Genomic DNA, 12,292 nt, shown 5'->3' on the forward strand with positions numbered 1-12,292 from the left:
AGAAATATTGCACACATACACACAAATATGCACACATTTGCAGGAATCTCTTACAAGTGAAAGCCACACTAGTTGGAGCTGAGACCACTAATGCCTAAAATCCCTTCCATGAGACCTGGTAACATGAGATTACAGTTACAGCTAATAAAATTAAAACTAATCCCTACCATATTTCAACACTAGCCAATTTGAATTACCCCTACACTTCCCTCCTCCTCCTTAGCCTGAGAGTTACATACCAAAATAAAAGAAACATATCCCACCAAACTAGCAACAACCCCCGAGTCATGCTGCATATTTCATTTTTCATTCACAGAGTTTCCTCAAAAGTAAACCTCTAGCTTTGTGAGGATGCAAAAATCAATATCTTGTGTTTTCTGGGTTCTTCCTCAACTCAGAGCACATGAATAATGGAACCTGCACTGAGCGTGGATGTACCATTAGACGGAAGAATGGAGCATGTCGTTCTGCCCAGAAATTATCAGGGACAGTGCACTTTATGAATAATCATGAGCAGGTCCACACTATGCTTTTGTTTTTTTCCAAAACACAAACATAAACTGGCACTCGGAGGTGGAGAGGCTCTGAAACTTATGCATGAAGAAATATGGAAACACCTCCAGGATAAATGAATGTGTTTACAAGTTCAGGTAGACATGCTAATAAACACTTCCACTTCAGGGTATCTGTAAACTCTGCTTATTAGTTTGTGTGCGTGCAGTGGGGAACAAAATACACACGGATTTCTCATCATGAAATAGAGAACGATAACCCACATACACACCCGCACTGTAATGTGGGTATTTGTCATCTACTCTCATCTATTCAGTCATTTTTTATCACCCTCTCAATTTCTCATACACACAACACAATGACTGCCTTCCTGTATCCAGCTCTCTCACAGCCGCTCACAGAACTGTAGTTAAAATGAGGAACTCAATGTGTCGTATCGCTCTGCAGCACACAATCAGCTGCACAAACATGCAAAGGGTTTCAAGCACATATCAAAGCTTTGTGTAGTGTACCTGCAGCTTGGGACTTCCCATTGCGTCCCAGTCGACTGAAGTCATAGTCCATCTGTTCCAGCTGGGTCTCTGACTGGCTGCTGTAACCTCGGCCGCCTCCCCCAGCCGCGATGATGATGGGGGTGTACACTCCTCTGTCGAACTGGATCAAAAAGTCTGCCGTTAGATTAATGCAGTCGGTTCTGTCCTTGGATGATTCAACAATTCTGAAACTCACTTCTCTGCTTCATGACAAGAGATGAGATAAATATGATCTCAGGTTTGTATGCTGATAGATCTTACAGTTGCTAGTTAGCTAATAATCAATATGACCTTTTTTGGTGGGCGGGGCTTATCTAGAGGCTGATTTTGGCTCGTTTTGGCGATGGCAGAAGGTAACAAAGGTCTTTGGGACCAAGTGTTACCTGAATAAGTTAACACTGACCAACTCCTTGTTTCAGATGTTCATTTTAAAACACCTTTGAATACGTGAACACTTGTTTGGATATACATCTTGTGATGTTTAACACATCCATCTCCTCACCTGAGCACCACCTCAACCCTTATAATTTTTGTCTACTACATCCCCCCTCCGCCAACCCGACTACAGCGTCCAATGTTCTCAACGCTGCCATAGCCAGACTAACTTATTGTGTATAGAGCAACTGTAATGACCAAATTTCTCTCCCCATGGTAAATAAAGTATTTCTGATTCTGATTTCAACATGCAGGACGACCTGAGCGTCAAATATTCCTGCAAGTTTAAATTTGAGCAAGTCAAAAGCCTTGTGTCTTCTCTGGTTGCTTAACTTTCTGTGCTTAGGAATGGAATCAATCCCCTGATCTTACTCTCTGTAAGAAAATAAAATCTTTGTCTTTCTTGCACATCAAGCTATTTCTTCAAGGACAATGGTCGAATGGCCCATAGTTCGGCCTATCCGTCAGGATAAGACAGCAGAGTTGGTGTCTGTGCAACATTTCTGACTCCAGTTCTTGATGATCATTAAAGTAATAAATGACAGAAGGCCATCAACATTTTTTCTTGTTAAATGTCTTGAATATTTCACAGGTTTTATGGAGTCATATATTCGCTACTATAATACCATAAAAATGTAAGTCTATCTGCAGTTTCTCAGTATAAAAATAAAAATATCCCTCCGTCCCTGAGAGCAACTTTCCCTCAGTACCTCTTTACCTTGAACACATATGTAGCCCCGCCACCTCCTCCTCCACCGCCTTTCACTTGTGTTTTGTTCACCATCGGGCCGCTCTGTTCCAGGCAGATCTTATTCAGCATGGCATTGGACTGCGGGGAGGAAGAGAGATGTCAGTTCACTGTAGAATCGCTTTTATGGATGTCAGTTGAGTTTGGGAAAGCTGAGCAGTTGCCAAAGCCAGGCGGCAGTGAGTCTACGGCATTGGTATTATAATGGAGAGAAGAATACTGAGCAGAAATGTTTGAGGGAACTGAGATGTAAGAGCTAATGTTCCCCTTATGAAGACCGTTCTGCTGAAAAATGAGTTTTTAATGATTTTCTGTGTACCCTCAGTTTTCAGACGAGAGTAAATCTATCATACTTTTGTCAAACAGCTTTCTGTTCAGGGCGCTGGATTTATGTTTCTGACGAAGAAAGAAGACAGCTCTAGAATTCTGTGCTGTTTGAAACTATTGGAGTGACGAATCAATCAGAATTACCAAACAAATGAATTAATATAGACAATTCAATACTGTTGTATTTGTTGTTCTGTGACCTGTATATATAGGACATACAACTGTAACTACTTCCTTCTAATTCATTATTATTATTATTATGAGTATTATTATTATTATCATTATTAATATTTTACATTCATTTATTTTATTTTCGTTTTATTCATTATTACACTTGAGTTTTTACTCTTTTCTTTCCATGAGTTGTAAAACATATTGTGCAACAGAGCTGATGTGTATCTTGTATCCAAAAAAATGTTTACATAAAAATATAGTGCATAATAAGAAAAAACTATATATATAGACACTACAGATGTCAAACCATTCTTTCAATCGCGATGAATCACTGGATTTTAACAGTTAATCGCAACTAATTGCATTTTTAATTGTATGTTTAAATTCCTTTATTTTGCATTTAAAACAGTTTTCAAGTCCATATTAACAACCCAAAAAAAAATCTTACAGTGTCTTGATTAGAGAATCAAAGCGCAATGAAATGTACTTTAAGTTCTTGACTTTAGATTATTATTTAAATAAATGCTGCACCAGTGTGGGCTGAAACCATCACTTTTAAGGGAGGAGACAGCTTTCCTTCTGGGAAATACATTGTTTGGAGTGCATGCACAAAATGTCCAATCAGTGTCAGTATAGTGTGCAGGTAGTCTGAGATCATTCTGATCACTCACTGATGACACAAAGTGTGTTCCACTTTTGACACCTCGTCTTGTATCTTTATTTTTAAGTTAATGTGTGGTTCAAAACTGCAGCGTTGTCATTGTTTTCCATCATGGTAGCAACAGGAGGGGTGGCTAAACTATGGTGGGCCCAAAGGGACATAAAGGCATGCAACTGAAAAAAATGACGTGTTAATATCAGACCGTAATTGCATCATGATCAACTTGTTAACCCTGACAGCTCTAAGTTTAACACAATGCACATACAATGGACATTTTAATATGGGTTCTAATGGGGCTTCTTTGCTTTGCAGCCAGCCTTAATGTAGACACTTGAGGCGTTGCAGTTTTTCATGCTTCTGTGTTGGCTTTCATTTTAAAAACAGAGTTTGTTGCTCGGGTCTGAAAGCCCCACTGAACTGGGTGTGTGCTTAGCATCAGACTCTTGGTTTTTGTTGGTGCTGATTGTTAAAAAGCTACATTTCCAAGAGAATGTTTGCTAGTGTTGCACACTTGGTTGGAAACTGGTTTGCACCCTGGTTACAGAAGAAAAGAGTGCTTAACATAAAAACAGGTGCAAAGGCAGTTATAGGGTAGTGATAAAGACTGTGAAGGTCTCATTTAGTAAGTGCATTCTGTTCACATGCTGGATTAGAAACTACTCGAAAGTTACTAACAGAATAAAGTGCTTCTTTTAAAGAGAGAGGAGGAATTTCCTAAAAATGGTAATACTGTCATTTTGTTTCATATTAATTCTTCTTGTTAACCAACACAGACAGTCTGTTAGTCAGCTTGTCATCCCACTCTGTCGGCCCGGAGTTACAGCCTCTTTATAAAAATGAAACTGGACATTTTGTTGGCAAACGATGTTAGATGCAGGGACCTCTCCATGACTGAGGTTCTGTGAATTGATGTGTCTGCCTTGTGTGTGCTATCATGCTCAAATGCCTGGAGCAAGTCCGAACCAGAGAGTGAGAGGAGGGCATGAGTGTCCTCCTCTCACTCTGTCTGAACCTCAATCAGACATGCACACACACACAGACACACACGCGGTCACTCATTCCCCCCTCATCTGTCTTAGCCAAAGCTCTGGGGGTCTAGGACGCAGGAGGGGGCGGGGCTTAGGTCAGTGTGATTGACAGTTAGAGGAGGGTAAAGCGCAGTGTATTCAGATGTTCTGGGAGTCTTCTTCACTTTTACTCCCCCCCAGCTTGTTCTGTCACTACAGTGTCTCTCTGTTAAGTTGAATTTGTGTCTTAGAGAGAAAAAAAAACAAAAGGAAGGAGGTGTGTGTGTTCTTGAGATCCAGTGTGTGTATGCACACAGGAAAGAGAAAGACAAGCACAGAGAGCGTGAGTATTTGTCAGAACAAGGGGGGCATCATTTCCCTCACCAGAGGGGAGGTAAGGTGTGAGAGAACACGCTTCCACAGCACAAATCACTTTCAGAGCAAACCTTTGGAGAGCGGCTGCTTCTCGCTGTCAGAACAGGGGGGAAATAAGAGGAACCTTAAACGACTTCAGTCTCTCTTTGGAACAGCCCAGTCCCTCTCTGCCGTCTGCAGCGAGCACTTTAAGACACACTGTGTTAAAAACTAATAACTGGATGACAGTGGTGTGGACCCCTGCCTGCTAAGCTACTCATTCTGCCTCTTGAAAACAAAGCCACCAAACACAACAGCCACTTCAGCTGACACTTGGAATAACTGCTGTGGTACAAGTAAAAAGAGAAATTTGGTTCTTTTACATTTTCTTTACTTTAACTCTAGTATGTCAGTGTGGCAAGCCAATGCTAGACAAATTACTAGTATCACATCGTAGGAGAAAGGCAATATTATGTAAGCAGCTATGGCTGTCTCTGCAAAAAGCTTGTAGTATTGCTGTGAGCTCTGAGATAAAGAGATGCATTTTTAAGACACTTTCGTCTAAATGGGTATAAAGTGTATTATTTTGTAAAGCAGTAGATTTATAAACAGAGAGATGGATTCTCTAAATAATGATGTTCTATTCCTAATACCCTAAGGATAATAAAATACAGATACAAACCAAACTAACAATGAGTGAATCCATAAAAAAGAAATCTAATTTACAACTATTTGTTCAGTAATTTATTTTGGAATCAGCAGCCTCTGAAAACACTGAACGGAAAGTGCTGGTTTTAAGACACTACCTCTCTATTTTCAATAGCCGGACAGGCCCTTAGTTTTCAAACCCTTAAATAGAGGATGATGGATTGTTTCATTGTCGACTAGAGGGATTGTGGGGGTTTTAGTCTCAGCGTTGTGAACTGTGAGGGGAAGCAAGCGGCTCTGCTGCCAGTGAACAAACTCCAGAGCATAATGGATGACAGCCACCCCTGGCTAAACAACACGAGTAAGCTTGGGAGAGACAAAGCGGAGATCACTGAGAGCTTCGATTGCAGATTTAAACAGACGTTGGTGGCCATAAAATGTGACAATTTAGAGCATGGATATCTAAAGTGAGGTCCAGGGAGCCCATCACATGATTACCTGAAGCCAGTTTCCTCTCAGTTCAGAATTTAAAAACCCTCCTGTTAAAATCAACTGAGAGGAAACTGCAGCTTGCATGACTGCGAACGTCACTTCTTCTTCTTTGGGAAATGTCAAACTAAGAGGGAAGACATTTGCATGATAATTATTGTTGTTTTCAAAAGTATTATTAATTAAGGAGGGAACACTGCGGTACCCTCTACTTGAGATGGTGACCTTGTTTCGACAAAGACAAATCACGTATAATGCCATAACATCAGGTCTCCTTCACGAGCATGACAGAAGGCTGCACCAGCTTTCCAGTAAAATGCTCATTATCATGAATGGCAGACGGAATGTTAAGTCCCCTCAGACCAGCTAGATGTTGGTGTGTTTCTAAATCTTCAATTCCACAACCTGTCTTGTTTTTTACTACATGTGTTGCTCCCTGTAGTGTAATAACAGCATTCTGCCAGCCACCTGCTGTCAATCAAAAAAGGACTTGTCCCACCTCTACTGAGAAGAATAAAAAGACTATAATTTAACTTTAATCAGAAAATATCAAACAACTCAAAAATAAATTGCTGTTATATTTGACTAAAAAAAGGTGAGACTTATTATGTTTCAGATGGTCGAAAATGTTGTTTCTCACTACACAGTTCCAGTCTCTGGTCATACTGGCAACTGGATGTGGACCAGTGGCAGCTGGTCATCAGAGGGCAAGTAGGTACCACCCAACCTCTCTCCACATGCTGAATAATATTTATTTTATACAAGATCTAGTTAAATATTTTAAAGCTAGTGAGAAAAATGAGTAAGCTGTGGTAAAAATGTAGATTAAAAAGGCTCTACATATCTGAAGTTACTGATTTGTCACTTATGTCTAGTCTAGGGCGCAATCATTTGCACCATCATTCCTCCATCGTTAGAGGTTGCACATACTCTCTTCTTCAAGACATGAGAGCCATTTTCTATGCATTACATTCTACCGGCCAGCATTGCAGCAAAAGGTCTTTGTCTCTTTAATTGAGATATGAAAAACGAGGTATGCAGCGTCAAGGTAAATCCCAGTCCATTGCAGGGAGTGAGTTGTTGAAACGGAGGTAAAAGTTTGAGGTTAGAGTTAAAAAGAGAGCTTTTTAAAAAATGCATAAAGCAAAGTTAGTTGAGTTGCTGAAAATAATGCTATGTGAGAGGGGACGGGTTTAGAGAGCTTAGACCTGTTCAAGCGGGCATCAAAGTTTAACGACATTGAAACAGCAAAGATAGATATTACTGTCTGTTGTTTTAAAGAAGAGGGTTCACTGAGAAGTCTAAGCTGGTGGCATGTAGTTTCTAAAAAAATCTGGTTCAGACCCAGCAAGGATTCAGAAAAGCTGACCTCTTCCAAAGAAACAACATTTAAGGGAAGATGGATACCTGCAGTATGGGAGTTCATAAAAGATAAATATGCATGGCTCCTATTATTCAGAGTTAAATCTTTACAATACTATTTCAAAACAGATCCACAAACTGAATCTGCATTAGCGTAATCATGTCTTAACGTGCTCTTGTTTTCGTAAGACAGTGCAAACTGTACAGCCTCATCTATTGACTGCATCAATAATAGACCAACTGAACAGTGATGTTTTAAAGACTCACATTGGGGCATGCATCCTCTCCTTGCTGTCCCACCAGGATGAAAAGATGCTCCTCCCTCCTCAGCAGGAAGTCTCCTGTGATGTAAACACCATGTGACCTGCTCATGGCCAATACGCTTCGACCTCCAGCTGCACCGTAGGCTGTTATCCTGGGATTGGACGGACACAAATGTGTAGTTATCCACACAATTACACATAAATTTAACAGCATGACAGTTATAGTGATGAGCAAGGAAGTTGAATGCTGCTGGATTTTTTCACTCTCCATTTAAGTAAGGTGTGGTTTCTTTGGGAAAAGGTGATGATGTATTCATTGCATATCTTAAGTAAGTGTTTATCAGAAATAACCTGAGGCTGATAAACACTTTTCAAGTATTCCTCTCACTGCTTCTTGAACGCACAATGTTAAATAAAGCCAAAATTAATTTGGAAACGCTAAAAACACACTTTTCACCTTGGGTGTTTTTAATAAAAATATTTTACTTAGCTCTGTCTTCTTTTCTGAAGCACACAGAGACTACAGAGTGCAATGGCAAACAAACAAACAAACAGAAACAAACACAAATACACACACCTAGCAGAAGACAGTAATTTCAAATGTTCCAGTTTTCTTGCCAGGAAAAAAACCCAACAACAACTTGATTGGATTTTGGGAGCGCTTCGATATTTCTCTTCCCCGGGGGTGGTGCTAGCTGAGGGGAGGGAGAGAGAGGACTCTGCCCGGTGCTCAGTAGCTACCTCAGCTGTTTGCCTAATGACTTTAGGGAGATGCAGAGCGAACATTCATCTCTGTGCCGTCTGTCAGCTTCATTTACAGGCTCTGCCAGCTAAACCAGGCCACATCAAGACCACAATTCTGGAGTTGGTACAGAGACAGAGGGTGTTTTTCTAAAACACCAGGACATGTTTAAAGAAGGTCCTGTCCACACCGTTGTTAGTAAGGTATTTTATGACTCAAGGGCTTTGGCTGAACTTGGCAGCGTGTGTGTATTTGTTTTTGCTCTGATGTGGGAGGCCTGCAGCTCGGAGACATTTTTGTTTGAACTGTCAAAGTCAAATCCAAGTTAAATGCCTCGTGTTGTCATGAATTCCCACAGACGCAGCATTGATCCCTGCACAAGGCAGTGGATATTAGAGCATTAAACCTCAGGTAGTGCACAGTTTGAGGTCAAGGTGCTGATTGTTGAGGTATTTCAGAGCTTTAAAAGCAATGTGTTGTTTTTGACGGTCCCTGTGGACCAAAGCAGTACACCTGCTGTCCCTCCTGATCTTGTTAGTATGTGTGTGTGTGTGGGAAGTTGGAAAGAAAAACATAACTTCTTTTAAATCCTACTTTCCTATCTTGAACAGTTTTCAGGATAAGTACTGATGAGGTAATGTGTTGAATTTGACTGTGTGGCATTAATAACTGTAATATGTCATCAAAGGGGAATGTGGACTTTGGTTTTAAACTATTTATATATTCATTTAACAACAGATTTGGTTAACAGTAATCCAATCCAAGGTGACTTCTATAGACAATATGGATCCACGTCCTTGACTTACGACAGACACATTACATTCTCTCGTGTCCTCAGTTGTTCTCTCTCCCTATCCATTCAAGATGTTTTCTTCGACTATATTTTTATCTCATTTTTTAAATCTCTGCAGATTCTTTCCTGTGCATGCACACATAGTTGCCCTGCAGAAAAATCTGATCCTGCTTCCTTTTCATGGCTTATATACAACTAGAGAAAAATGTTGCAGCATAGGTCTGTGTTCAGTAAATTGCTTCATTGGAATGGACCAGTTGAAAGCCTGACAGGCATTCAGAAGGACACGAATCAAATGGTCGGTCTCCTAGCTGATGGTTTTGTTTGCTCCTGTAGGTCAAACAGAGGCACCACTATTAAACTGTGACTGTTTCCTAACCAGTTAAAAACTCCTTGTAGTAGTTTTAAAGGCCACCAGCACAGACATAGAGGTGGGCGGTTGTTGGATTTTGGAGTCAGGTGTAGAGTGAATCATACCATTAAGCTGCCATTACACCAGCCTCTGCTCCCTCCTGCAAGAATCTGATAGTGATATTTCTCTTGTTTGCTTGTGGAAGATTGATGTGCTGCGGATGCACAGAGGAGTGGATGTGGGCGTGAGGAAGAGTCTGCATTGTTGTGATAAATGCGAGTTTCACAGAGTGAGCTGATGTCTGAGAAAGAGAGGGCAGGTTTGTATTGTATACTGTTTGTAAGTTGAGCGCTCATGAGGCTGAGTGTATGCAACTAATTGGCCCGGCAATCTCCCGAACCCCATGAGGGAGAGATTTATAATTGTAACAGTGTGGGTGTAGTTCAAACAAAGATAAAGGTGAGGTTTGATGTTTGTGCGCTCTGAGATTGAGGTGTATTAGTGCTGCAGTGTACAAGTAAGGTCCCGACTAAGGAAGAATGTGACAATAAGAAAAATATAAATCCTCTATGCAACAAACTTCTTTCATGTTCTGTGTTTGAACTGTGTTAAATTGCATCACTGCAATCAAAAAGTAAATGAAATTCAATACCCTGGTAGCAACATACCTGTAGGTGCCGGTTTCCGGGACTCGCCACTTTTGAATGCCTTTGAAGGACCCGCTGGTGCCGATTGTAATGTTGACGTTGCTGTTCCTGTAGGAGTTGAGGCACTGAGTGGGAGTTGGGCCTTCAGGTCCCACAGCCCCACAGGTATGAAAAATCCATTTTTTGGCTGCATATAAAGAAAAAGGAAAAAAAAAACATGTATCATTTCGTAGAGCACACAGCTGCTGAAGCACATGTTCTGTTTTCAGTTACACACTCGCACATATAAAATCCCCATGAAACAGCTAGTAGAGCTATTTTATTCCACTGTCGCTTCACCTACTTACATGACAAGCACTAGTGCCGAATTGCAGGCACAACAAAAATTCTTCTCCACCAAAAAGGCATTTCAAAAAAAGTACTGGTATTATCTTCTCACATATTGGACCTGATGAGGTCATCTTTTTCTTGTGAACTTCTTGATTCATGGAGATTACACTTTCTCAAAATCATTCCTGAAGCTAAAAAAAAAGTGGTTTTAAAACCTGGGACATCATCGCTAAATTGGCTTCTAAAACCAGAAATTTGATTTTGTGTGTGTTAGTGTCTTTGTGTGTGTTAGTGTGTGTGTGCCTGAGGAAAGCAATCCTTATTAGACTTAATAGGATGCATCTTTGACACCTGTATCCAGGTCTTAATAACAGAAACTTTAGTCAACTCTAAAATATCACCAAGAATACAGCCAACACAACTATTCTAATATTCTGTCATAGTGCAGCTGTGGCTCAGTCGTAGAGGTCATCTCTCAATTTGAAGGTTGGCAGTCACATGTTGAAGTGCCTAGACTAGGGCATCAATCCCCAGTGGCTCAGGTTGACACAGTCAGCAGTGTGTGAATGTGTATGAATGGGATTAGTTAGTTTGCATGGTCCCCTAAGACAGCATCCTGTGCCATCAGTGGAAGGAAGGGGTTGTGAATGTTACAAGTAGTGTAAAGGCGCTTTGAGTGTTCAGAAAGAATAGAAAACACACGTAGAAAGTCCATTTACCATTGTTTGGCCTGCTGTTTGCTTGTTTACCATCAGATGGCTGTTCTTCATGAGTCTGGTCCTTCTCAAGGTTTCTGCCTGTTAAAGGTTGTCCTTCCCACTGTTACTCACTAAATGTTGCTAAAAGTTTTGCTCATGCTGGATCAATTTTGGGTCTTTACAAATAATATAACAGAGTACAGTCTAGACCTGCTACCCACTATGAATAAAGATTGATAAATGTATTATAACCTCTTAAACATCAACTTTAAACATCTATTTTGATTTCAGTGGAATATTAGAGGTGAAAGAAAAGTTAAAGATCAGTATGCAGTGTGTGCTTATCTTATCTCTTTGCCTCACGGTCAATCCACTTAAACATTCCCAGCACTCCAGTTTCACATCAAATATGCAGATAAAGACAATTGCTTTCTGTTGGGAAGACAAACTGGATGTTACTTTTATGAGCTGTAACTATCGTCTTATCCTCACTGCAGCAGGGGCGCAGCCACAGGATCACAGGTGACAAACATTTCTCCTCGTTTCCCGTGTAATCCCATGTGTCAGTGCTAATTGGAGTTCTTTTCACTGTAATTAGCACAAGATTAGTCTTGTCAGATGGACGTGGACAGACTTAACTCTGTGGCACTAAATCCTGATTCAAGGCTGGTGAACACAGAGCAGTGGGGAAGACACCAGGGAGTGCAGAACCTCTTTCTCACTCTCTTCTTTCTCCCTCTGCTTTGCTCTGAACTACTTATCATTCATTTCAGAGCAGGGCTGTAAATCTGACACCAGCTAAAGTCAAAGTCATTCAGGAAACAGAACAGCTCACATGGCTCCTAGTTTGCCTCTTAGAGTGACTGTCACACCGTTTGAAATAACATACCGTGAGAAAGTTTTAGTCTGTGCATAAACAGACATGGGAATAAACTGATAAAATGGTGGCAGGATATACAGGAATGAAAGAAGATGGCAACAGAAATGGCTCAGGAGTGTGACTTTCAGATATGACGCTCAACACCACAACACCAGCTGCCTGCTGTGCAGAGCCTATTACAGTCGAAGCCTCAGATTTAAGATCCCGGTATTACAAGGATCTCTCACCAAAATCCACTCTCCCTGACGGAGGAAAATAACTGCTGGAGGCTGGTCTGAGCTTCAAAATAAGAAAAAGCAACATTTTCTTATTAGGCATCTGCAGTTCAGTTGAGGG

General features: G+C 40.8%; 1 protein-coding gene across 2 annotated transcripts in view; it reads right to left on the minus strand.

Moving 5' to 3' along the window:
* The window catches only part of alk (ALK receptor tyrosine kinase), a 258,669-nt gene that overhangs the window by 28,490 nt on the left and 217,887 nt on the right, over positions 1–12,292 (minus strand). For both annotated transcript variants that reach the window (XM_034675246.1, XM_034675247.1), the window contains exons 12-15: positions 10,070–10,235; positions 7,519–7,666; positions 2,200–2,310; positions 1,026–1,167 (exon numbers count right to left, since the gene is read on the minus strand). In XM_034675246.1, the coding sequence (XP_034531137.1) occupies positions 1,026–1,167; positions 2,200–2,310; positions 7,519–7,666; positions 10,070–10,235 (567 nt within the window). The remainder of the gene's footprint in view (positions 1–1,025; positions 1,168–2,199; positions 2,311–7,518; positions 7,667–10,069; positions 10,236–12,292) is intronic.

Source organism: Notolabrus celidotus, chromosome 22 (genome assembly GCF_009762535.1).
Source record: "Notolabrus celidotus isolate fNotCel1 chromosome 22, fNotCel1.pri, whole genome shotgun sequence".
Lineage (NCBI taxonomy): Eukaryota > Metazoa > Chordata > Actinopteri > Labriformes > Labridae > Notolabrus > Notolabrus celidotus.